At 47.0% G+C, this 26,935-nt stretch overlaps 1 protein-coding gene across 7 annotated transcripts in view; it reads right to left on the bottom strand.

Moving 5' to 3' along the window:
* CDH23 (cadherin related 23) overlaps nt 1–26,935 on the bottom strand; it is a 460,382-nt gene that overhangs the window by 146,653 nt on the left and 286,794 nt on the right. For all 7 annotated transcript variants that reach the window (XM_059882631.1, XM_059882625.1, XM_059882626.1 and 4 more), the window contains one exon: nt 6,819–6,883. In XM_059882631.1, the coding sequence (XP_059738614.1) occupies nt 6,819–6,883 (65 nt within the window). The remainder of the gene's footprint in view (nt 1–6,818; nt 6,884–26,935) is intronic.

The following is a 26,935-nucleotide window of genomic DNA, read 5'->3' as shown; positions in this document are numbered from 1 at the left end:
AGTTCCATGGGACAAGGGGAAACAGAGACTCCACTCTCGGAGGGTGCACACAAAGTTTCCTGTGCACTGGGACCCTGGACAAAGAAGCCTGGGCCGGACCTACTTGGGGGTCTTGGAGGATCTCCTGGGGAGATGGAGGTCGGCTCTGGCTCACAGTGGAGGCAAGGACACCAGAGGTAGAAGCCTCAGGGAATATTCATTGGCATGAACTCTCCTGAAAGACACCATTTTGGCACGAAGACCTAGCCCTACCTATCTAACAGCCTGCAGGCTCCAGTGCTGGGACACCTCAGGTCAAACAACCAACAGGATGGGAACACAGCCCAATTCATCAGCAGACAGGCTGCCTAAAGCTATCCTGATCCCACAGCCACCTCTAAACACAGTCTTTCACATGGTCCTGCCCATCAGAGGGATGAGACTCAGCTGTACCAACCAGTGGGCAAGCACCAGTCTTTCCCACCAGGAAGTCTCCACAAGCCTCTGGATCAACCTCACCCACAAGGGGCAGACACCAGCAGCAAAAGAAGCTTACAATCCTGCAGCCTGAAGAAAAAGGTCACAAACAGAGAAAGTTAGACAAAATGAGATGGCAGAGGAACATGTTCCATATGAAAGAACAAGACAAAACTCTGGAAGACCAACTAAGTAAAGTAGAGATAGGCAATCTTTCTGAAACAGAATTCAGAATAATGATACCAAAGATGATCCCCAAGACCTTGGAAAAAGAATGGAAGCAAAGAGCCAGAAGACACAAGATATGCTTAAGAAAGACCTAGAAGTACTAAAGAACAGAGTTGAACAATACAGTAACTGGAATGAAAAATACACTAGAAAGAATCAATAGGAAAATAAATGAGGCAGAAGAATAGTAAGAGAGGTGTAAGATAGAGTGATGGAAATCACTGCAGTAGAAGAGAATAAAGAAAAAAGAATGAAAAGAAATGAGGACAGTTTCAGAGACCTCAGGGACAACATTAAACACACCAACATTTGGATTTTAGGGGTCCCAGATGAAGAGAGAGAAAGGGCTGAGAAAATATTTGAAGAGATTATAGCCAAAAACTTCCCTAACGTGGGAAAGGAAACACTCACATTCAGGACATGCAGAGTTCCATATAGGATAAGACCAAGGAGGAACACGTCAAGACACATAGTAATTAAACTGACAAAAAGTAAAGACAGAGAAAAAATACTAAAAGTAGCCAGAGGAAAAAAAATTATAAGGGAATACCCATTAGATTATCAGCTGATTTTTCAGCAGAAACTCTGCAGGCCAGAAGGGAGTGGCATGATATAGTTAAAATGATGAGAGGGATAAATCTACAACTAAGAATATTCTACCCAGTAAGGCTTTCATTCATATTCAATGGATAAATCAAAAGCTTTACAGATAAGCAAAAGCTAAAAGAATTCAGCACCACCAAACCAGCTATATGACAAATTCTAACGGAACCTCTCTGGGTGGAGAAGAAAAGGCCATAATTAGAGACAAGAAAATTATAAATGTGAAAGCTCAGCAGTAGAGACAAACACAGAGCAAAAGTAGGAAATCACCCACAGACAAACACGGTATCGAAACCAGCGAGCTCGAGAAGACAAGAGGACAAATGCAAGACACTGGGAACGCATTTGACATTAAGAGACCAGAAACTTTAAACACTCTTGTTTATACATAGATTGCTGCATCAAAACCTCACAGTAACCACAAACCAAAAATCCACAATAGAAAGATCTACAACACACAAAAGAAAGTAATCCAAACACGAAACTAAGGATAGTCATCAAATCACAAAAGAGAACAAATGAGGAAGGGAACAAAAAAACCTACAGAAACAAATCCCAATCAACCAACCAAATGGCAATGAGAACGTAATTATCAAAGATTACCTTAAATGTAAATTGACTAAATGTTCCAACCCAAAGACATAGACTGGTTGAATGGATACTAAAAAGAGACCCATATATATGCTATCTTGGAGGAGGAAATGGCAACCCACTCCAGAATTCTGGCCTGGAGAATCCCATGGACACATTAGCCTGGTGGGCTATGGTCCATGGGGTCACAACAGCTGGAAATGACTGAAGCAACTCGGCATGCACACATGCTCTCTAAAAGAGGCCCACTTCAGATCTAGGAACAGAGACAGACTGAAACTGGAAGGATGGAGAAAGGTATTCCATGCAAATGAAAATCAAAAGACAGCTGGAGTAGCAATACTGACATCAGACAAAAGAGACTTTAAAATGAAGACTGCTATAACAGACAAAGAAGGACACTACATAACGATCAAGGGATTAATTCAAGAAGAAGATATAACAATGGTAAATATATATGCACCCAGCATAGGAGAACCTCAGTATATAAGCCAAATGCTAACGGCCATAAGAGAGGAAATCGACAGAAACACAATAATAGTGGGGGACTTTAACACTCCACTTACATCAGTGGACGGGTCAACCAGACAGAAAATCAATAAGGGGACAAACATAGACCTTAAATGACACAGTTGACTACATGCATTTATTTGATATTTATAGAAAATTCCATCAAAGTGAGCAGAATACATTTTCTTCTCAAGTGCACATTGGAACATTCTCTAGGATAGATCCCAGGCTGGGCCACAAAGAAAGCCTCACTAAATTTAAGAAAGGTAAAAACATATTAAGCATCTTTTTAGACCACAATGCTATGAGATTAGTAATCAACTACAGAAAAAAAAAAAAAAAAACCCTGTAAAAACACAAACACGTGGAGGCTAAACAATATGTTAGTAAACAACCGATGGATCACTGAAGAAATTAAAGTGAAAATTTTCAAAAATCCCTAGAGACTGACAACAAAAACACAATTCAAAACCAATGGGATTCAGCAAAAACAGTTCTAAGAGACAAGTTTGTGGCAATACACTCTCACCTCAAAAAACAAGACAAATCTCAAATAAACAACCCAACCTCACACCTAAAGCAACTAGAGAGAGAACAAACAAAACCCAAAGTGAGAAGGAAAGAAATCATAAAGATCAGAGCAGAAATATAAAAAATATAGAGACAAAGAAAATAATAGAAAAGAACAATGAAACTAAAATCTGGTTTTCTGGAAAGATAAACAAAGCAAAACTGGTAAACCTTTAGCCAGACTCGTCAAAAAAAAAAGGGAGAGAGCTCAAATCAATAAAATCAGAAATGAAAAGAAGTTACAACTGACACCACAGAAATGCAAAGGATCATAAGAGAGCACATCAAGCAACTACATGCCAATAAAATGGACAACCCAGAAGACATGGACAAATTCTTAGAAAGGTACTATCTCCCAAAACTGAACCAGGAAGAAACAGAAAATAGGAACAGACAAATCACAAGTATTGAAATTGAAACTGATTTAAAAATGTCCAGCAAACAAAAGTCCAGGACCAGATGTCTTCACAAGCAAATTCTATCAAGCATTTAGAGAAGAGTTAACCACTTATCCTTCTGAAACTCTCCTGAAAAATTGCAGAGGAAGGACAACTCCCAAGCTCATTCCATGAAGCCACCATCACCCTGATCCCAAAGCCACAAAAAGATATCAAAAAAGGGAAAATTACAGCCAGATATAACTGAAGAACAACACGGATTCAAAAATCTTCAAGAAAATACTAGCAAACTGAATCCAACACTACATTAAAAGGATTATACACCATGATCAAATGGGAGTTATGTCTACAGATGCTAGGACTTTTCAGTATCTGCAAATCAATCAGTGTGATACGCCACATTAACAAACTGAAGAATAAAAATCTTACAATCATCTCAATATACACAGAAAAAGCTTTTGATAAAATTCAACAATCATCTATGATAAAACTCTCCAGAAAGTGGGCTGAGAGGGCACCGACCGCAACATAATAAAGGCCATATATGACAAACCCACAGCTAACATCGTACTCACTGGTGAAAAGCTGAAAGCATTTCCTCTAAGATTAGGAAAAGACAAGGACGTCCACTCTCCTAACTCTTATTCAACAGTTTTTGAAGTCCTAGCCACAGCAATCAGAGAACAAGAAGAAATAAAAGGAATCCAAACTGGAAAAGAAGCAAAACTGTCACTCTTTGCAGATGATGTGATAATAAAAGATTCCACCAGAAAACTTTTAGAGCTCATCAATGAATTTAGCAAAGTTGCAAGACATAAAATTAATACAGAGAAATCTATATACTAGATTAATACAGAGAAATCTATACACGAGTACATTTCTATACACTAACAACAAAAGATCAGAAAGAAAAACTAAGGAAACAATCTCATTTACTATCAGATCAAAATGGATAAAATAGGAATAAACCTACTAAAGAAGCAAAAGATCTGTACTCTAAAAACTATAAGATGTTGATGAAAAAAATCAAAGATGACACAAACAGAGGGAAAGATATATCACATTCTTGCATTTGGAGAATTAATTTTGACTATCCTATACAAGGCAATCTACAAATTCAATGCAATCCCTATCAAATTACCAATGCTTCCCCCCCCCCCAACAAAACTAGAACAAAAATGTTTTAAAGTTGTATGGTGACACAAAAGACCCCGAATAACCAAAGTAATCCTGAGAAAGTAAAATGGAGCTGCAGGAATCAGCTTCCTTGACTTCAGACTCTTCTACAAAACTACAGTAATCAAAAGAGTATGGTATTCGCACAAAATCAGAAATATATATCAATGGAACAGGCTAGAAAGTCTGGAAATAAATCCATGCACCAATGGTCAATTAATCTGTGACAAAGTATGCAAAAATATACAACAGAGAAAAGACAGTCTCTTCAACAATGGTTCTTGGAAAACTGGATATTACTTGTAAAAGAATGAATTTAGAACATTCTCTAATATTGCATGCAAAAATTAATTCAAAATGGATTAAAGACCTAAATGTAAGGTTGGACACTATAAAACTCTAAGAAGAGAATGTAGGCAGAATACCCTTTGATATACAGCATAGCAACGTTTTCGGATCCACATTACAGTAATGAAAATAAAAACAGAAATAAACAAATGGAATCTAATTAAACTTAAGAGCTTTTGCACAGTAAAGGAAACTGTAAACAAAACGAAAAGACAACCCACAGAACGGGGGAAAATATTTGCAAAGGAAGTGACTGACAAGGGATCAATTGCCAAAATCTACAAACAGCTCATGTAGCTCAATTAAAAAAAAACAACAAAACCTCAAACCACCCAATTAAAAAATGGGCAGATCTAAATAGACCTTTATCCAAAGAGGACATACAGATGGCCAAACAGCACATGAAAAGATGCTCAACATCACTAATTATTAGAGAAATGCAAATCAAAACCACAGTGAGGTATCACCTCACAGCAGTCAGCATGGCTATCATCAAAAAGTCTATAAACAATGCTGGAGAGGGTGTGGAGGAAATAAAACCTTTGTTGGTGGGAATGTAAATTGGTACAACTATTATGGAGAATAGAATGCATGTTCCTTAAAAAACTAAAAATTGAGCTAACATATGATCCGGCAATCCTACTTCTGGCTACATATCCAGAGAAACCATAATTCAAAAGATACACGCACCTCAATGTTCACTGCAGAACTATTTACAATAGCCAAGACATAGAAGCAACCTAAAAGTCCTCTGATAGAGGAATGGATAAAGAAGATGCGGTACACATATACAATGGAATGCTATTCAGCCATTACAGAGACTGCAATAATGCCATTTGCGGCAGGACTTAAAGATTATCTAAGTAAAGTAAGTCAGAGAAAGACAAATATCATGTGATATCACTTATATATGGAATATAAAGATGATACAAATAAACTTCTTTACAAAATAGAAACAGACTCACAGGCTTCAAAAACATACTTGTGGTAACCAAAGGGGAAAGGTAGAGGAAAGGGTAAATTAGGTGTTTGGGATTAACACATACAAACCACTGTAGGTAAAATCAACAAGGACCTATTGCATAGCACAAGGAACTCTACTCAATATTCTATGATAACCTATACGGGAAAGGAATCTGACAAAGAATGGGTATATGTATTTGTATAACTGAATCACTCCACTGTACATCTGAATCTAACACATTGTAAATCAGCTATGTATGTGTTAGTTGCTCAGTCATGTCCGACTCTTTGTGACCCCACGGACTGTAACCCGCCAGGTTCTTCTGTCCGTGGGATTCTCCAGGCAAGAATACTGGAGTGGGTTGCCATTTCCTTCTCCAGGAGATCTTCCCAACCAAGGGACTGGGTCTCCAGCATTGCAGGCAGAATCTTTACCATCTGAACCAACAGGGAAGCTCAGCAACTGTACCCCAATATAAGATGAAAATTAAATTAAAACAAAGTATTGAAGACTTAAAAAAAAAATGTGTGTACAATTGCACTCTAAGATTTTTAGAAACTAAAGCAAAAGGGAAAATCTGTTATTTGATTTTCATTTTTCAACAACAGAAGGAAAGGAGAGGAAAAAGTTTGTTAAAATGGTTATTTTTCTCCATTGGCTTAAATGTCCTCCTTGCAAAATAAAGATATTAGGCAAATTATAAAAAAAAAAAAAGAAAGTAAAAGAAAAAAAAAGCTTTTTCATTCCCCAAACTAAAATCTATTTTTGGGGGTCAGAGAAACTATGCCCCAGAGAGTTTTGGGGATGTGAAGAACACTGTATCACAACCAGGGTCAAACCAGCATCAGTGCCCATGAGTTCTGACTCCCAGCCCAGTTCCCTGGCCACAGGGGCACAGCTCTTCTTCTGGGTACAAGTGTCCTGGGCCAGGTGAGTGGCAGCGGGCCACTGTGGGGGGTTGGGGGGGTGCTCACCGGTCAGGGTCATCGCTGAAGAAGTAGTTGACCTCCCCAAAGGTGCCCACATCATTGTCTGTTGCCTGAAACGGTAAGAACAAGAAGTCATTACTGCCTGAGCCAGCTGAGGCTCCAGTGGCACCAGGAAATGTCCACAGTGAATCCACGCTTCCCCTATATGGTTCCCCAGGCTCAGGCAGAATTTTCTAGAGCCATGTGGTTTAATAAGGTTTTCAGCATCACAAATGGAGATTTAATACTGGAGTGCACAGTTCCAAAGGATTGGTCTTCTCCCTAGATTCGTAACTTTGGGAAACCACCCTTCTGGACTCATGTCAGACATTCTCTGCAGATGCTCACAGGGCTTGGACCTGTGGAGAGAGACCCTGGACCAGAGGCGTGGGGTCACAACTTGTAGGTCAGCAAAATATCTCAGAAGTGATGGTGGGTTCAACCATCTGGTGGCTTCCTTCAGTGACTCTCCTCCAGCCACCCAAACCTCCAAGGCAGATGTGCTACCCAGAGAGGGAGGCCCTGTGGGGAGATTTCTGGTGTTCCCCCTTCTTTAACCCTGGGAATTAATCCACTACACGCATGGGGCAGACTGTTATCTGGTTGGCAACCTCTTCTGCTGGAAGCAGTCTGCTGCCCAACCCCCCAGCCATCTTCTTTGGCATCTGACTCTGCTCGAACAAGTAGTCTGAGTAGGGGCTGCTCTGCCCATGACCTCAGGGAGTGGTCCTTGACCACAGCTGGGGCCTGTGGTCAGAATCCTTCCCTGGGATTCTTATTGCTGCTGGGGATAAGAACTGTCCTCTGGGGTAGTGAAGCTGGAGCGATGGTAAACTGGGAGCTGCTGGATGTGAGAGAGGATGAAAAGAAGGGCTGGTCCTGGTAATTCTAGAGTCCTGAACCTGACACCCCTTCCCACCTCAGTTTGGTTTGTGAGCCCAAGATCTGTCTTATCCAGGCTGGTCCAAGTTGATTTCTGTCGCTGACAGTCAAAAGAGATTCAAGGGAGAGTGACATGCCTTATGCCTAATGATGATGGCAATAATGGTGACCACTGCCAGCCTACACTGCTATCAAACACTTTATATTGTCAAGGGCCACCCATGTTTATTATTACTCATTTTATCCTCACAACTGTCACAGCATGAGGAAAAAGATACACATTTCTACCCATCACACAGATTATAAAACAGGCCCAGACCACAGTGAGGTCCAGTGTAACCTTGCCACCACTCTAGGTCATCAGGAGGTTCAAGCATAGCTGGGCAGTAGCTGGGATTCCCTACTCTGAGTCCAGGGTTCCTCTCTTTAGGCCACCCGACCCTCACCATCCCCTCCCTTCTCAGGACGATGGTAGTTACAATGGAGGTCTGGCTTTTGTGGTTGGGATTTCTGGGCTTCTGCATCGCCCCTGGTGTGGTTACATCCACAGTACAGACGAAGTGACACCATTCAAGTGTTTATTCAGCAGTTCCTTAGTAAACATGTGCTCCATACCAGGCACTGTGGCCTCTGCTCCCTCCCAGGCCACGGCCCTAGAGCCGGGCAAACTGCTTCCCGACACCAACACCAGGAGAGAAAGGCCTTGGGCTGACCTTGGGGTCATCTGTTTTTCACTCATAGCGTCTTGATAAGATCACAGTTGGATAAAGGTTCTGTTGCTAAAAATTTGTTTCAATATATTTTACTGAATATATCAACTGAATATATTCAGTACATTTATTTTTTAGTTCTGAGATGTAATTAATGAAAATTATTTTATAACTTCATTACACATAAGTTATGGTAATATGTGATAGTGTGAAAGTGTTAGTCACTCAATCATGTCTGACTCTTTGCGATCCCATGGATTATAGCCTTCCAGGCTCCTCTGCCCATGGAATCCTTCAGGCAAGAATACTGGAGTGGGTAGCCATTCCCTTCTCCAGGGGATCTTCCTGACCCAGGGATCAAACCCAAGTTTCCTGCATTGCAGGCAGATCCTTTACCATCTGAGCCATCAGGGAAGCCCTGATATTACATTGAGGTATAACCAACAATGGAAAGGATTCCCATTATTGAGTTAATTAACTACCTATAACTTTACAGATTTCCCTTTTTTCCCCCTGTTTGGTGAGAACACTTAAATTCTACTCTCTCAGCAAATTTCAATTGTACAACACACTGTTATCTACTACAGCCACCACGTTATGCATTAGATCCCCAGACCTTACTCATCTTAAAACTGAACGTTTGTATCCATTTATCAGTATCTCCCTATTTCTCTCTCACTCAATACCTTGGTACTAAATACTTTTTTGAGATTCCTTTTACAATTCTTAGGTTCTGTGAAATCTGTTACTTCTGTGTGCTTTATGATAAACCTGAATTTTCAAAAAAAATGCTCATTTGTGTTCAGTATGTTCAGTTCAGGAAGGCAGAGAAATAAACGATATATTTCTATTCCAAATGATTTAAATGGAAAAAAATGTGTTTATACTCAAAGGGTTAAAATCTTAGTTTTCCAGAAGGCTTGGTTACCCAGAAGGAAGCCATCTCCAGGGGCTGTGGGCAGCCTGCTTTGTAGGACGGCCTTCTGTATCCAATTTCCACGTAATATCGCCACTGTGCTCAGCAGACTCTGGGCCTCTGTCCTCCCGCTGCCCTGGCCAGGCTCTGAGCACATCCCAGGTTCCCAGGGCACGCAGGGCAAATAAGTGGAAACATCAATGCCAAGCCACGCAACCCATCCTCCAACCCAAGACTGACTCCCCGGCAGACCCTCCCCTGTGCCTGAGACACTCGACAATTCCTTTACCAGCTCCTCGAGCTTGTCATGTGTTTCATCTTCATAACGACTCTGTGTTGCTGCTGTTCAGTCGCTCGGTCATGTCTGACTCTTTGCAGCCCCACTGGCTGCAGCATGCTTGGTAGGTGCTGTTATTAGTACTACCCCCCAGTTTACAGATGGGGAAACTGAGGCACAGAAAGGGTAAACAGCTTATTCGAGGCTTCTCAGCTCAAAAAGTGGCAGAGTTAGGATCTGAACCCAGAATCAGCTTGCCACACCCTTCACCTCAATGTGTTCTTGCTTCTAAACCAAGAAGAGAACCTGTTCTCAGACGGAGAAGTGCCTGGTTATTCCAGGAGAGAGAAGAACACAACCCCTCATCATAAGCCCACCTATCATCTCACCTTTCAGGGGCCAGAGAAGTGGGGGAGGTGCCCATAAGCCCCTCCGGTTCCACCAGCAATCAACCACATGTATGGTATTACAGGCTACAATAACTGTAGCCTGGTCTGGGGAGGAGACGATCAGATGCCATCAAGCCCTTTGGCGAGCGGTCAGTGTAATATAGAGACCCCACTTCCAGGTCAGCGTTAATAGCTGAGGTCATTATATGACCAAAGAGCAATCCCCTGGGGCCTCAGCATTCTCATTTATCAAAGAAAAGGGTCTTGGGAAGCAAGAGGGGCAGAGCCGCGTCTGCCGGGCTCACCTCCTAGCCTAGATGGTGCCAGCACCCAGCAAGTGCTTCACAAATGCTTGGAAAATGAGTGAATCAATTCTAGCAAGAAGGGAGAAGTGAAGAGATGGGGGCAAAGGCGAGAAGAGAGGATTCTAAGGAAAATGGAGGGGCAAAGAGGACAGGGAAAAGGAGGGGCGAGGCCCAGAGGCGCAGAGGGGGTCAGCAGAGTGGGCGTTTCCTGCCCCTGAAGGTCACATCAGGACCCTGGGGGAAGCCCTTCACATGGGTGTGTCCTATGGAACTGCACTTGGCCTGCTAGAGTGGGGAGGGCCCCTGAGGTCCCCCATCCAGTCCCCTTCACGGTGAGGCTCAGGGAAATTAGGTGATGAGCCCCTGGGGATAAGACGGGACTGTCTTCTGTCTCTAGGCTGACACTGGCCTCTACCACCCCTCCGAGTCCCCACTCCCTCCCCGAGTGGGCTGAGCACAGCCTGGTTCCCACGGTGACCTCCTTCCCGGGGGGCCTCTTGCTGCCTGCCCAGGCCGCCGATGCTGACCAGGGAAGATTTGTGAGTCCTTTACTGCCACCGTCTAATGACCGTATGAAATATGTATGCCTGGTGAAGAGGAGAGGGAGAACTTTCATTTTTCAAGTGCATGAAGCAGAATAATATGAAGACGAAAAGCTGCTTCTGTGCGCCTGCCAGGGTGGGGGCAGCCGGGACTGACACAGAGGGAGGGCCTGGCTGGGGTGCTCGGGCCAGGGCCAGGCTGTAGTGCGGCCAGTCAGGGGCCCTGTGCCCAGGACAAGGCAGCCAACTGGACCCACTAGGCAGCCCTGCGGGAGACCCTCCTTTACAGTCATCCTTAGCCGTGCAGTCCGGCCTCATCTCAGCTGGACCACGTGCAGCTCTGGGACCTGACATGTCCTCCGGCTCCCCAAGGTTGGGTCAGGCCTCCATCCTGCCAGAGACAGCCTGACTGCACAGAGGGATGAAGCTGTGCCAGGGTGGGGTTGTGGCTCAGGAAAGCTCGGATCTCCGTCATCTGTAGCTACACCTGCATTCACATACACACCACACAGGTTAAGGTGTACTATACACTTAACTCAAAAAAGATTTTGAGCCCTGTGCCAGGCAGGCACACCAGGGGATACAGAAATAAGGTACAGACTTGTCTGTCAAGGGGAGGGAACAGGGCACACACAGGCAGATTTCAGGAATGGCAGACTGTTCCCAACGGCACATGTTTCAATGTGCCAAAGTCCAAAGTCCCAACGGCAGATTGTTTCATTCTGACCACATCTATAAATGGTAGGTGCTTAAATAGCCCTCGGATCTTGTCTTTAACAGACAAGGAAAGAGACAGGATGATAAGGAACTTGCCCGAGATGTCACACCTGCTAAGCAACAGAGCTCGCTTCCGAATCCCTGTGCTGAAAACCATTTAGCACCTTGTGGGACAGGCCCTGGGAGCTCCATCCTGTGGAGGCCAGGGAGCAGCTCGGTTCTACCTGCTCTGCTACCGGCCTGCAACCTGGCCCATGCAGGCAGGGCTCTGTCCCACCCACTTACTGCTGGTTACCGTACTTTTCACAACAATCTCCTTCCCAGACCTTGCTTTGTGCTTGAGCAACGGAAAGATCAACAGATGAATTAGGTGCCAGACAGTGACCACTGGCTCCCCTTTAAGAAGGTGGGTTTGAGGAGTGACCAGGGGACAGTGCAGAGAGAACAAATGTCCTCCTCAGGCCATGAACACCCCCCTCCCTCCTGCCATGTTCTGAGAACGCTCTGTCTCCCTAAAGGGTCACCCCCAGGATCTTTCAGGCCAGTCAGAGGGCTGCAAGGATGGGGGAAGGGGATGGCCAGGATGGGTGGCTCTCACACTGTACCTGGTGACTCTAAGAAATGCAGAACCAGGGTTCCAGGTGGGCCCCTGAGCTGTGCTCCTGGCCCTCCCTCTGACGCCTGTGTGACCCCGCTGCTATCCCACCTGGGCTAGAGTCTCACCCACAGGTACATACTAGCACATTCTGCCACTTGCCAAGATGCTCACAAGAGGCCCAGGGATAAGGTGGCAAAACCTGGGGACCACGGCATCAAGGCTCTGCACAGTCCAGCTGGCCTTGGTGATTCTGCATCCAGGTCTCCCTGATGAACCCAAAGCGTCCTCCTGCCTGGTCAACCACAGCTGCTGTCCACACTCTGGCCCCGCCCTCAGAGCCCACCCCTAGAGCCCCCTCCCTTAGGGAGCTCCCTGGCTGCTCACTGTTCTTGGCCTGAGAGCCCCTAGCTGGACCGGTTTGGGAACAGTCTGCCATTCCTGAAATCTGCCTGTGTGAGTCCCGTTCCCTCCTCTTGACAGACAAGTCTGTACCTTATTTCTATATCCCCTGGTGTGCCTGGCACAGGGCTCAAAATCTGCCAAATTTAGTAAAGTCTGGGATTTTCATTGCCAGACACTGAGGGCTAGCTTGGCCTTCCTTCTGCTGGGGGGCTAATGCTCCCTATCAGCAGGGCAGGGGCTTCTTGGGTGGCTCAGGAGGCAGGGCTGGGGTTCATAAAGCATCCCCAGTGAGTCTCCCAAGCTCAGATCTCTTGTCCAAGCTCTGTACTGACCAAACCCCAGAGGCAAGTGGGGTGGGGGCGAGCACTCAGTGAAGGGCCCTCACAGTCAGCCTGTGGCACGTGCAGGGCAGGTGAGGAGGGCACAGTGGGTCTGGAGGGGCTGATGGGGGGGCACCTGGCATACCTCAGAAACAACCTCTACCAAGATGATGACCAGACTTGCGCTCAGTCATGTACTCAGTAAACACTTTCCGACATTTCCAATGTGCCCGCTACCATCCCAGGCCTTATGCTACAGTCATAAGCATGACAACACCCTTGCTGGAATGTGACTTACAATCAGAAAGCAGAGACAGACAATAACGGAGAAGAGAAATAGCTAAATAACAGACAGTCACAAGAATGTTGGGGAAATACAGAAGATGGGCTAGCAGGTGACTGGGGTTGCCGGTTTAGATCGATTTGTCTGTGAGAGGCTCCTTGGCAAAGTGTACTTGGGTCCACAGGACAGTCATGGCTAGACACCGAGAAGCCCGGTAGGTCCTGGTGAGAACTGCTCTCACTGAGGCCTGGAGGTGGCTCAGACTGTCTCTGCCTCCCCAGCAGAAGCGTCTGCAGCCCAGGAAGACCACCGGCAGGTCAGCATCTGTCCCTGTGGTCAGTTCGAGGGAGACGGTGCGGCTGGGACTGGCTGCTGCCCAGGGCCTGATTTATAAGGCGTCTCCTCTGATTCTCCCCAACACTGGCATTACTAGCAAAACTAATTCCCTCATTTGGGCCTTTATAATTGCATCCAAGAGTGCTTATTTCCGTGATGGACAATGCTGGCAGAAGTGTAATTTTCTTCTGCTGACAAAAAGGAGAAAAAATAAATACACGGGGGGGAAAATTCCAAAGGTTAAGACAAGGTGAACCTGCAGTGGGGGAACAGCCATCCCTAGACAGGCCAGGCTGTGTCAGAAACATCCAACTCTCCCCTGGCTCTAGGGTGGGGCGGGGGGCAGAGAACCCCCTGCCATTTCCCTTTGAGCACTTACTGTGTGTCAGGAGCTGTGCCGGGCATTTCCCATGCTCTATTTCATCCTGTCTCCCCCAGAGTCCTATGGGACCAGCACCAATATTATTTCTGTCTCAGAGATGGAAGGAACTGAGGCTCAGAAAGGTTGGTCAACTTGCCCAAGGTCAAACAGTACCAGGACATGAACCCAATACAGTCAACTGCAAGACAGATGCTCTCAACCACTCCCCTCCCCTCCAGCCGGTCCCCCGTCGGCAGGGCCAGGGAGAGGCGTCCTCCTGCAGTTTGAGAGCTCAGCCACGGGGTCCAGCCACTCCCACCAGGCCACTGTCCCCACCCTGGAGATGAGGCCCCCACAGGCAGTCTTTTCCTTCAGAGGCTCTGCCTCCAGCCTCTGCCTGGAGTGAGTGGGCTCCAGCAATTCTGGTTGTACCCATCACAGAGGACACAGGGGCTTCTGGCGTGGTGTCCTCAGCCAAGACACCTGGCCCTCAAAGCAAGTCCCCCGCTCCATCTCGTCCCACCCAAGCTTAGTCTTGGTGTGTGCAGGTGGCTCAGGGCCTAGACTTGGGGGAGGCTGCCATCTGCTAAAGACGGGGGCAGCCTGGTGGCTGTGGGCACCCTACTGACTTGTGCAGGGCTTTTCCCTAGCACCTTGGGGATATAACTCTCCCTTCAACTTGGATGGCAGGGCTCTATACTCAGACCAGCTCCCTGCCCTCTGATGCTCATCACAGCATCTCACTCCGACTCCCAAGGACCTGGCGTGTCAACAGCGGTCAGGTCCTCCTGTCTCTTCCCCAAAGCTCCCTCCTGACCCAGCCTTTTTGACAGTGAGCAGACGCCATCTCTCACCCTCTTCCATTCACTTGCCCTGGGCCAGAGGCCTCCCTTGCAGGCTCTCTGCCTTGCCGATACCATTTCCATGGGTCCCCAAACCGTCCTGTCATCCCTCGTCATGGCGCTGCAGACGCCCATCCATTGATGCTGGGCCTTAAGCCCCAACCTGACTCCCACCTGCTCGGGCCCCCTGGGTCTACCTCTGGCTCAGCAGAAGCTGCTGCACTCTGATACCCTGATCCCCCACCTCGGGCAGACGCCCTTCTCACTCCTGTTTCTAAACACCACCCCTCTGCCCTTCTTTATGGCTAGAAAGTCCTGCTCTTGTGTCTTCTCTCATCCATCCTATGCCGTCTCAGTTTCCTCGACCTCACTCTCTCTTCTCTACACACACATGTACACACTCCTTGCCACTCACCCTCTCTCTCTCCCTCCCTGTGTCTCGGGCAGCTCCCCATACCTCCCTGTCCTCACATACTCTCACCCTCACATACTCTCACATAAACCTGTCTGGCTCAGATGGACCACATCCTGCCACATACTCACGTACGCCAGCACATGAGCATCTGCACCCGCCCTCAGTCTTGAGCCACCCCTACCCTGATCCCAGCCTCAGCCCCCGTGGCCCCTCCACACCCCTTCCCCAGCCACCTATGCGCCTCTTCCTGGGGCCGGCAGCTGGCAGGCACACACTCAATCACTCCCCACCAGCGTCCACACTCCCGTCACGCACGCTTGCCCGGATGCCCCGCATGGGCTTCTGCTCTGAAGCAAGGCGGGCCCAGCTGCCTTCCCCAGCAGCCCCAGGTCCCGGCAGCCGTGGCAGGCAGTGGGCACCGGCGAGCAGTTCTGCTCCTGTGCACAAATCTGCAGAGAAGGGCACACAGTACAATTTGTTCAGGAAACAATAGCAATGTTTGACATGTCATAAGGATTGATGGAGCAGAAATTTCCATGGGAGAATGCATTTTTAAACAGCTCCACGGAGCCCCGGTGCTTCACTGGTAATGCTTTCCACATTTATCTTTCACTGAGCCCCTCTGAATAACTCTTTAAACTATGTAAGATTAACTGCACTCTTGCAAGCTTGCGGTGGGGTGGTAGTGGTTGGGGGTTGTTGCTGTGTGAGGCAGGGAAGGACTCCTCTGGAGGAACCCAGTATCCCAGAGGCTGGGGTGGCCTCCACTTGGCCTGAGTAGGCCCTCTCCCCTATTGCCACGCTCCCTCCCATGCGGCTGTGGACGAGGATTTCGGCTTCTCTCTAGGACATAAAGCCTATGACCAGGAAATAGCATCTGGTCTGTGCCCACTTCCAGGGAAATGCTTGTTGTGTCATTTCTGTCGTCATCTCAGAAGGAAGCTATCTGACCCAAGAAGGAAGCCAGGGCTCACGGGTGAGGGCATGGTGAGGGGTGGGCAAATGAGGTTTGGCTGGAAGTTGTTGCTGTGAGTACCTTCCTGGGGGTTCTTGGCCTGGGGGTGGGGTGCCACACTCCTGGGAGGAAAAGAAATGGCAGCAGTAAAGAAATGACAGTAAGGAAAGGCCTCCCACTGGACGTCATGTAGGGTAAGAAGGTGAGTGCTCTGGGTGGGCAGTGGGACCAGGGAGTGAGCAAGAGGGTGCAGGAGAGATCCCGGGGAGGCTGTGGGCCATGGGAAGAAAGATACATTCAGGAAAGTCCCCGGGGCCTGCTCTCGGCCTTCTGAGTGTGAGGAGGCTTCAGGACAAAGGCTGGGGACAGAGGCTCAGAGCCCACGATCAGCTGAGTCGCCGAGTGGGAGGGCAGTTAGGAAAGCGTGGGGACCCGGTGGGTGGTGGACCTGGGGTGGATGGCCACCACTCCATGGCGCATGCCCACGCCGCGCTACCTGCGGTCCTAGCACTGAGCGCAGAGGAGGCCTCAGGATGTCTCAGTCCACCTTCCCTACGGGAGTCAACAGCCAGTGGGACGTGGGGAGAGCCCCTCTGCTCTGCCTGCTGGAGGGTGAGAAATGTCCTTCTCCCTGGGAGGCCAGCACCAAGGCCCTCAAAAGGACCTGTGGCTCTGTGCAGGGTCGTGAAAATCCCTCCAAAAGGGGAGGGCGAGATCTGGGGTCTGGTCCAGCTTCTGCCCAAACATCAGCTGTGGGACTCTGAGGAAGACCCTGGCTTCTCGGCCCACATGCTGCAGAGCCTCCTGACCATCTGCCTGCTTCTCCTCTGATGCTAGCAGCCCGTCCTCCACCAGAGCCAGACGGAGCATCTGGCCACATGGGACACCATTCTCCAGCTTAGAAGACTCCCAGGGCGCTGAAGACAGTCCCAACTGCTTGTGGCATCCCTGAGGCCTGATGTGGGCCAGCCTCTGTGGCCTCTGACTTCCTTTCCTGGCCTATTTGCCAACAACCACGGTCACATGCTCTCTAATCCTGTTTCTCATCTGTAAAATGGGGATAATGACAGCAGCTGCCTCATGGGATTGGTGTGGGGAGACCCGTGCCTGGCACATAGGAACCTGCTGTCCAAGTGGAGCCAGTATTCATCGTTCCACGCACAGTTCTAACTATTCACTCTTTCTGGCCCTCAGCAGACCTGCTCCTGCTGAGCCCTCTCTCAGCCTGGCCCTCCTGCCTGCAGCGGGCTGGTGGAGGAGGAGGGGAGTGGCCCTGAGCCCTGTGGGAGGGGGAGCTCCAGCAGGGGCCAGACCCAAGCCCCGCCTATTGCTGTGTCCATCTGCAGCAGGGGGAGGAGGAATGAAAGCTAAGAATGGGCTGACAAGCACACTTAAGGCGTGGGGTCCTCAGCTTGCTTGTTACTGAAGACATGGTGTTGTTCTTGGGCTCCTCCACCCCTTCCTTATTTCTCTCTATTTTAAAACCTGGAAATAAAAACTGATGGGGAGCAAATTGCTCTGGCCAGAGGCTCTGTGCTTAAAGAAGTTGTCACAGGAAAGCAATTACGGGATGTCAAGGGCTGTCAGGGTGACCATGGCTGCCTGCACCTCATGCCTGACGCTGCCTGGTGGTCCCCGGGCCTCCTGCTGGGGAGATGCCACATTGGTCTAGGGGGCCCCACGGAGGCAGGGGGATAACTGCCATCACTGTCCTCTGAGTGTCAGCTCTGGGCCTGGCAGAGCTGTGAGAAACGTGGCATGATTTGGCCCTAGTCCTTAAAGCAACCAGCAAGATGGGACCACAATCCCATTTTACAGGTGAAGCAATTCCAGCTGATATGACTGCAAAAACAGAAACAGCAGCTCACTCTTGCTTAGTCCTTACTGGGCTCTAGGATTTACTCCAAGAAATCTACAAATATTAGCACATTTCATCTCCACTCCTACTCTGTGAGATAAGTACTAATTCTACCCTCATTGTAGGGAAAGTGCTCGGCTGCAGCAGAAGCTTCCGGCACCACACACGACCCCCTGTGCCCACTTCCAGGCGCCAGGCTGCTTTAGGGGAAGCGCCTGTGCCTCTCCTGTCCTGTGGACTTGCTTCTTAAGGGAGCAGTTGGAATGATGGGGTGGCCACATTCCCCAGAAGCTGCCCCCACTCAAATGGGGCTAGGACTCATTGGACCCATATCCTAGCCTCCTTGTCCTGAGCTCGGATAGCTCAGGCACAACCTTCCCACTGATTTCCCAGCGGATGGCACTCCAGGAGCCCCCCGTGGAAACAAGCTTCACGGTGCCATCTTGAGTGACCTCGTCTCACTTCCTACTCCCATCTGAGTTTCCTGGGGTCACCTCCCAAGTAAACTGCCTGTCTTCATGTCCCTGTCTCAGAGTCGGCTTCTGGGGAGCCAGGCCTCAGACACGAGCCTCAGGCTGGATGCTGGGCACCCATGGTGTGTCTGACAGTATGCGCCCAGTCCTCTTGGTACTCACAGTGGCCACGGCTCAGGGACAGCTGCTACTTAGCTCAGGGTCCTGCAGTTGGTCACTGAGAGGTGGGACTCAAACCTTCAATCTGTCTGACACTTGCACACGGAAATCAAAGAGCAAAGAAATGCCACTCCTAACTCTTCTATAATGCTGTCCACTTCTTTATGCCCTTGGGCTTGAGCAAGACTCAACCGAGTGCCTTTAAAAAAAAAAAAAAATCACATCAGACCCCTTCAAACAAAGAAGACTGGAATGCAGAAAGTCATTTTCCCAGGGATATGGGAGGGTGACTGGGGGTGAACGTGATCCTCACAATCAGAAGGGACTCGAGGCCAGTTATCAAGATGGGATTATGTGGTAGAGGATGAGAAGGGGAGAGTGCCAGAGAAATATGGAGACAGACGTCGTGGCTGAGGCTCAGTCAAGTGGGGCCTGATGTGCAGAGGAGATGGAAGGAGGAGGAAAAGACAGTCCAATCAACCCCCTGGGATGCAGCCAAGCTGTGGTTGGGAACGCCTCCCCTCACTGCTGGATCTCACCACTCAATCCTTGCCTGGAGTCCGAGCCCCTCCCTCCTCTCCTTGCTTGCTCCCATGGGATGCAACAGGCGGTTCCAGGCCTAGTGGGAAGGTGGGCAGAGGGACCTGGATGGGACTCATGTGCCAGGACACATTCCCACTCAAGGTGACCTGGAGCTGGGTGGCACAGCTCCCATGCCTGCTGCCATCGGTGGGCTCTGACTGGGCCAGCACGTGTGTCTCACTAATGAACCGCATTGATTCCACATCCTCCTGTTGTCTCCCTAAATGGCAAGTCACACATCTGATAGATTAAATACTCACACGATTGCCCACCTGACATCTCCATCACTCCACCTACAGGTCCCTAATGAATTTTACAGCCCCACAACGACAGAAGAAATTAAGGTCAAAGTCTGACGCAGGAACTATAAATCACCCGTGATCATGAGCCCAGCAGAGGGCTGCAGTCCCAGCCCCTCTCACACCTGAGCCAGTCCAGCCCAGGGACTGGTGGTGAGACAGCCAGACTGTGTGTATCAGTGTGGGCCTGGAGCAGGGGGTGTGCTGGGCGCCTTCGTGCCTGAGAAGCAGCCCCCATCCATAGACATTTGGGTTTCCTCACTCCTCTGCCCATTCCACAAGTAGTTAGAATGCTCTACCTAAGACTGAGAAATGAGCCAACAGGAGAGCAGCGCATCTCATTTATACAGACTTGCTTCCCGAGGAGTTCAGAACAGTTTAGCCACACTGCTCTAAAAATGCCTCAGAACAGGCAGAGGATTCAACAGCCTTCTGTCCATTTTGCAGACAGAGAAACTGAGGCTCATGGAGAAAACGGGTTTTCCCAGGGTCCTTCAGCAAACTGAATCATTGACCTTCTGACTTCAAGGCTGCAGGTCTTATGACAATGGGAGCCTAAAGGGATTTTTGATCCTGGTCCTGTTTCTCCTTCATTGGGTATCCTGGGTAGAGAGAGGGAGCTCTGGGCCTTGGGTTCAGCCTGGACATCAGCCAGCCCAGTTTCCATTCTGTCACACCTCTCTGCCCCATAGTTTCACCAGGTGAGCCTTGGAGGGGTTCAGTCTCTAAGGGAAGGCTGTGGTGCCTCATGGTGAAGGCAAGGGCTCACCCTCAGCTCTGCCTGTTCCACAGGTGTGTCCTCTAGCAAGTGGTTAACTACTCTGAACCTCAGTGCTCTCATCGATAAAGTAAGGACACTAATTTCTGCCTCACCAGGTTGTCGTGGTGATTCAATGAGATAACACACAGAAGCTGCTTTGTTTGGCACCAGGCACTTAGCGTTAGTGCCTGTCATCTGTTTAGCATGCACTCTGTGGCAGGCGCTGCACAAAGTTTACATTATCTCACCGACCCCCCACAACAAATCCATAAGGAACTATCGTCATGGTCATTTTCCAGGAGAGAAAACTGAGGCCACACAGAGGTTATCTGGCAGAGACTTAAACACCCACGCCACCTTTCTCAAGTGAACCAGGCTTTTTAGGCGGCACAACACTACCTGGCTGAAATAGTACATTTCCCATCTTCTTTTGCGGATAAGCACATTCACACAACTAAATTAGAGTTAACACCTATCCTTCTGAAACTCTTCCAAAAACTTTCAGAGGAAGGACCACTCCCATACTCAATTATATGAGGCAACCATCACCCTGATCCCAAGATGAGAAAAAGATACCAAAAAAAAAGAAAATAACAGGCCAATAACATTGATGAACAGAGACGCAAAAATCTTCAACAAAACACTAGCAAAAAGAATTCAACAGTAAGTTTAAAGGATCATGCATCATGATCAAGTGGGAATTCTCCCATGGTTATTAGGACTTTTCAATATCTGCAAATCAAACAGTGTAATACACCACTTTAAAAAACTGAAGAATAAAAACCTTATGACCATCTCAATAGATGCAGAAAAAGCTTTTGATAAAATTCAACACTCATTTATGATATAAATTTTCTAGAAAGTGGGCAGAGAGGGAACCTATCTCAACATAATAAAGGCCATATATAGCAAACTCACAGCTAACATCGTACTCACAGGTGAAAAGCTGAAAGCACTTCCTCTAAGATCAGGAAAAAGAGAAGGATGTCCACTTTGTCACATTTATTCAACATAGGTTTGGAAGTCCTAGCCACAGCAATCAGAGAACAAGAAGAAATAAAAAGGAATCCAAACTGGAAAAGAAGTAAAACTGTCGTATTCTGCAGATGACAAGATACTATATAGAGAAAATCCTAAAGATGCTACCAGAAAACTACTAGAGCTCATCAATGGATTTGGTAAAACTGCAGGATACAAAATTAATACAAAGGAATCAGTTACATTCCTATACACTAACAATGAAAGATCAGTAAGAAAAATTAAGGAAACAGTCTTATTTACTATCACATCAAAATGAATAAAATACTTAGGAACAAACCTATCTAAAGAAGCAAAAGACCTGTACTCTAAAAATTGTAAGATACTGATGAAAAAAACTGAAGATGACGCACACAGATGGAAAGATATACCACAGTCTTGGATTTGGAGAATCAGTTTTGACTATCTAAGGCTATCTACAAATTACCAATGGCATTTTTTTTAAACAGAACTACAACAAAAATTTTAAAAGCTGTATGGGGACACAAAAGGCTCCAAATAGCCAAAGCAATCCTGAAAAAGAAAAACAAAGCTGGAGGAATCAGGCTCTCTGACCTCAGACTATACTACAAAGCTACAGTAATCAAGAGAGTATGGTACTGGCACAAGGCCAGAAAGACAGATCAACAGAACAGGACAGAAAGCCCAGAACTAAACCCAGGCACCTATGGTCAATTAATCTGTGATAAAGGAGGGAAGACAACAAAATGGATAAAAGACAATCTATTCAGTAAATGTTGCTGGGAAACCTGGACAGCTACATGTAAAAGAACATTCCCCAACACCATACACAGAACTAAACTCAAAATGGATCAAAGACCTAAATATAAGATTAGACACTATAAAACCCTTAGAGCAAAACAGAAGCAGAACACTCTGACATAAATCACAGAAGTATCTTCTTTGATCCATCTCTTAGAATAATGAAAATAAAAACAAAAATAAACAAATGGGTCCTAGTTAAACTTGAAAGCTTCTGCACAGCAAATGAAACCATAAGCCAAACAAAAATATAATCCACATGATGGGAGAAAATATTTGCACATGAAACAACTGACAAAGGATAAATCTCCAACAATATAAACAAAATATATGCAGCTCTATTAAAAAAAAAAAAAACCCAATCAGACAATGGGCACATCTAAATGGACATTTCTCCAAAAATGACATACAGATGGCCAAAAAGAGCATGAAAAGATGATCAACATCACTAATGATCAGAGAAATGCAAATCAAAACCACAATGAGGTATCACCTCATACCAGGCAGAAAGGCCATCATCAGAAAGTCTACAAATAAATACTGGAGAGGGTGTGGAGAAAAGAGAAACCTCCTAGGCTGTTAGTGGGAATGTAAACCGATACATTTGGAGAAGGAAATGGCAACCCACTCCAGCGTTCTTGCCTGGAGAATCCCAGGGACAGAGGAGCCTGGTGGGCTGCCGTCTCTGGGGTCGCACAGAGTCGGACATGACTGAAGCGACTTAGCAGCAGCAGCAAACTGATACAACCACTATGAAGAATAGTATGGATACTTCTTTAAAAGTAGAACTAGAACTATCATATGATCCAGCAATCCTACTCCATATATCCAGAGAAAATCATAGTGTGAAAGGATATACAGGCCCCCCAGTGTTCACTGCAGCCCTATTCACAATAGTCAAGACATGGAAGCAATCTAAATATCCCTCAACAGAGAACTGGGTAAAGAAGATGTGGTACATATATACAATGGACTATTAGTCATAAAAAAGAAGAAAATGCCATTTGAAGCAATATGGACAGACCTAGAGATTTTCATACTAAGTGAAGTAAGTCTGACAGAGAAAGCCACATATCATAGGCTATCACTCATATGGAGAGTCTAAAAAATGATACAAATGAACTTGTTTACAAAACAGAAGCAGACTTACAGACATTGAAAACAAATTTATGGTTACCAAAGGGGAAATGTGGTGGGAAGGGATTAATCAGGAGTTTGGGATTAATGTACACACACTACTATATATAAAGTAGATAACCAACAAGTACCTACTGTATAGCACAGGGAATTCTATTCAATATTCTGATAATCTGTACAAGAAAAAAAATCTTGGACTTCCCTGGTGCTACAGTGGATAAAAATCTGCCTGCTAATGCAGGGGCACAGGTTCAATCCCTGGTCCAGGAAGACTGAACGTGCTGTGCAGCAACTAAGCCCGTGTCCGACAACTATCGAGGCCTTGCTCTAGAGCCTGTGAGTTGCAACTGCTGAAGCCCACGTGCCCTAGAGCCTCTGCTCCACGACAAGAGGAGCCACCACAATGAAGAGCCCACGTGCTGCAACAAAGAGCAGCCCCTGCGCACTGCAACCAGAGAAAGCCCGCACGCAGCACATGGTCCAGTGCAGCCAAAAAGAATCTGAGAAAGAATTAATACATGTATATGTGTAACTGAATCACTCAGCTATATACCTGAAACTAATATTGTAGATTAACTGTACTCCAATAAAATTTTTAAAAAATTAACTCAAAATGGAAGAAAGATGTAAATATAAGACCTCAAACCATAAAACCTGAAAAGAAAACACAGGTGGGGAGCTCCTTGACATTAGTCTTAGTGATGATTTTTTTCTGGCTTTGATGCTTAAAGCAAAAGTAATGAACTAAAAAAATAAACAAGTGGGACTACATCAAATTAAAAAGCTTCCAAACTTCAAAAGAAACCAACAAAATAAAAAGATAACCTACTGAATGGGAGAATATATTTGCAAATCACATATCTGGTAAGGGGTTCATACCCACACCTATGGAATGCATACAGCTCACTAGCAAAAACCCAAACAATCTGATTAAAAAATGGGCAGAGGATCCGAATAGGAGTTTTTCCAATGATGATGTGCAGATGGCCAACAGGTACTTGAAGAGGTACTCAACATCGCTCATCATCAGGGAAATGAAAATCAAACCACGGAGAGCTATCACCTCATACCCATTAGAATAACTACCATCACGAAGATAACAAACAATAAGTGTTGATGAGAAGGTGGATAGAGAACCCTTGCGCACTGCCGCTGGGAATATAAACTGGTGCAGCCACTGTGGAAAACAGTATGGAGATTCCTCAAAAAAATTAAAAATAGAGCTACCAAACGATTCAGCAATTCTAGTTCTGGATATTTAACTGAAGAAAAGGAAACACTAATTTGAAAAGATATCTGAACTCCTATGCTGACATCAACTCTTTTTTAAACAATAGCCACGATACAGAAACAAACTAAGTGTTCACTGAGAGAATGAATGCTAAGTCGCTTCAGTCGTGTCCGACTCTGTGCAACCCCAAAGATGGCAGCCCACCAGGCTCCCCTGTCCCTGGGATTCTCCAGGCAAGAACACTGGAGTGGGTTGCCATTTCCTTCTCCAGTGCATGAAAGTGAAAAGTGAAAGTGAAGTCGCTCAGTCGTGTCCAACTCTTTGCGACCCCATGGACTGCAGCCCACCAGGCTCCTCCATCCATGGGACTTTCCAGGCAAGAGTACTGGAGTGGGGTGCCATTGCCTTCTCCGAGAGAATGAATAAAGAAGATGTATACATGCAGTGGAATATTATTCAGCCATAAAAAGATGGAAATTTCGCCATTGTTGACAATATGGATGAACCTCCTTGAGGGCAGAAAGCTAACTGGAATAAATCAGACAGAGAAAGACAAATACTATATACTGTTACTTATAAGTAGAATTTAAACAACCACCACCACCACACCCAGCTCACAGCTACAGAGAACACATTGCTGGTTGCCAAAGGCTGGGATGGAGATGGGTGAAATGAATAAAGGAGGTCAAAAGGTACAAACATTATAAAATAAGTTCTGAGGATGTATGTAGAGTATGGTGACTATCGTTAATGATACTTTACGGTATATTTGAAAGTTGCTAAGACAGTAGATCTTAAAAGTTCTCATTAAAAAAATGAAATCTAGTAGAATAAAACAGAAAGAACTAGGGTGTATTATCACACTCAGTAGGGAAGTATTGCTATGTCCTACACATGGATGTGTGTGAGTGTGTCTTCTGGGTTATGAAGTTAAATGTAATTTTTATTATGGATCATGATTAAAAAAGAAAGAAAAGTTTAAAAAACATTAAGCAAGCCAATGGGCATATGGTACGTTGAGCCACTCCAGGAACAAGGTGAAAGGAACTGTAGCTATCTTCCCCGCAACAAGGATGATGCAGTAAGATTAGGCTACTCCAGACGCACGAGCTCAGCTCAACAGAACCCTAAACCTCTGTGGGCCCCCTCCATGCTCCCGCAGCCTTTCTGCCTCCCGCTTCCAGGGTCAGCTTTCAGGCCTGTGCCCCTCTCCTGCTGACCGGTTCCAGGGCTCCTGACCCACCCAATATAGGTGGACTTTGTCAGACATTTGCTTTACTGCGCTGATGAACTCATTCCAGCCCCGGCTGCAGTTACAGCTGCCCACTATCCCCTCACTCGCGGGGTCCATTCCATCTTCTTTGCTCTGGTGTCTTCTGAGAAACTGCCTGAGAGGAGCAATCGGCAGCAACCCTACTGCAGGGGGTCTGACAGGAGCAGAGGGAAGGGAGTCACAGCTCCTGATGTAGGAGGGGAGTGTCAGGGGCAGGCGGTCGCATGCTGTCGGGACAGACAGACAGCCTGCGGGCATCCAGCAGAATCCCTTAATTTTACAGAAGAGGACACCAAGACCCTGGGAGCAGGGACCTGCACAAGGTCACCCAGCGACGACGTAGCTCCAGCTTCTGGAGGGCAGGCTGGGCTCATCTCTCTGGACTCTGGAAACAGCTGATTTCAACAATAGGCTGGAGCTCAGCATGGGAATGGACACCTCATAGTGACAAGCAGCAAGTGGGAGGTAGACCCCAGGGCTTTGGAATCAGGCAGATCCAGGTATGAATCCTGGCTTGGTCACTTGCTCTGCTGGCTGACCCTAGACAGGTTACTAGACCTCTCTGGGCTTCCGTTTCTTTCTTCTGGACAATGGGTCCTGGAAGAGGTACATAGCATACTGTAAAGTGCTTGCCATTTATACACTAAGCTTACAGCATGGGCTCACCAGGTCTGTGATAATGAACAATAGTGTCCTTTTTTTTTTGGACAAAGGGGCAAAGGTCAGCAGCAGACATAGCTGTTCCTGTCAAGGATGGGAATTCTGGAGGCACCAGTGAGAGAGGCGTGAGAGGCCTGATGGAAAACGAGGCTTTAGATCAATTTGCCAAAAATCAAGCAGTCGAGCGACTAAATGGCAGGAAACTGCTGGACCTTGAACAAGGTCTGGGACAATCCACTTAAGGGCCGAGCTGGGGGAGCCCTGGCTCTCCATCCAGACCCAGGCTCTAGGCAGTCAGAGGCAGCAGCCCCTGGCCTCCAACCACAAGTCCTGTCAAGGCTCCTTCCAGAAGCCCAGGGTGGCAGTGGGCAGTCAGCTGTGTTCTCTCTCTCTCTCCTTAGCGCCTGTCCTACCTCTCATTCCATCCCATTCCGGGTTTCACGGATTGATATTTAGATTAAAGAGATAAACACATCCAGAGGAGCACTGAGGCCTGACAGACAGAGGAACTTGGAGCCGTCAATCACCATCAACCAGCTCAGCTTCCTCCCAGCTCCTGGCCCTGCTGACTGGAGATGAACGAAGAGCAGATTAAAGGGGCCCAGAAGTACAGTTTAGACACCCCCGCCCCGAATGGGGGA

The sequence above is a fragment of the Bos taurus genome, chromosome 28, assembly GCF_002263795.3.
Source record: "Bos taurus isolate L1 Dominette 01449 registration number 42190680 breed Hereford chromosome 28, ARS-UCD2.0, whole genome shotgun sequence".
Lineage (NCBI taxonomy): Eukaryota > Metazoa > Chordata > Mammalia > Artiodactyla > Bovidae > Bos > Bos taurus.
The sequence above is the reverse complement of the archived record's forward strand: the minus strand, read 5'-3'. Positions and strand labels throughout refer to the sequence as shown.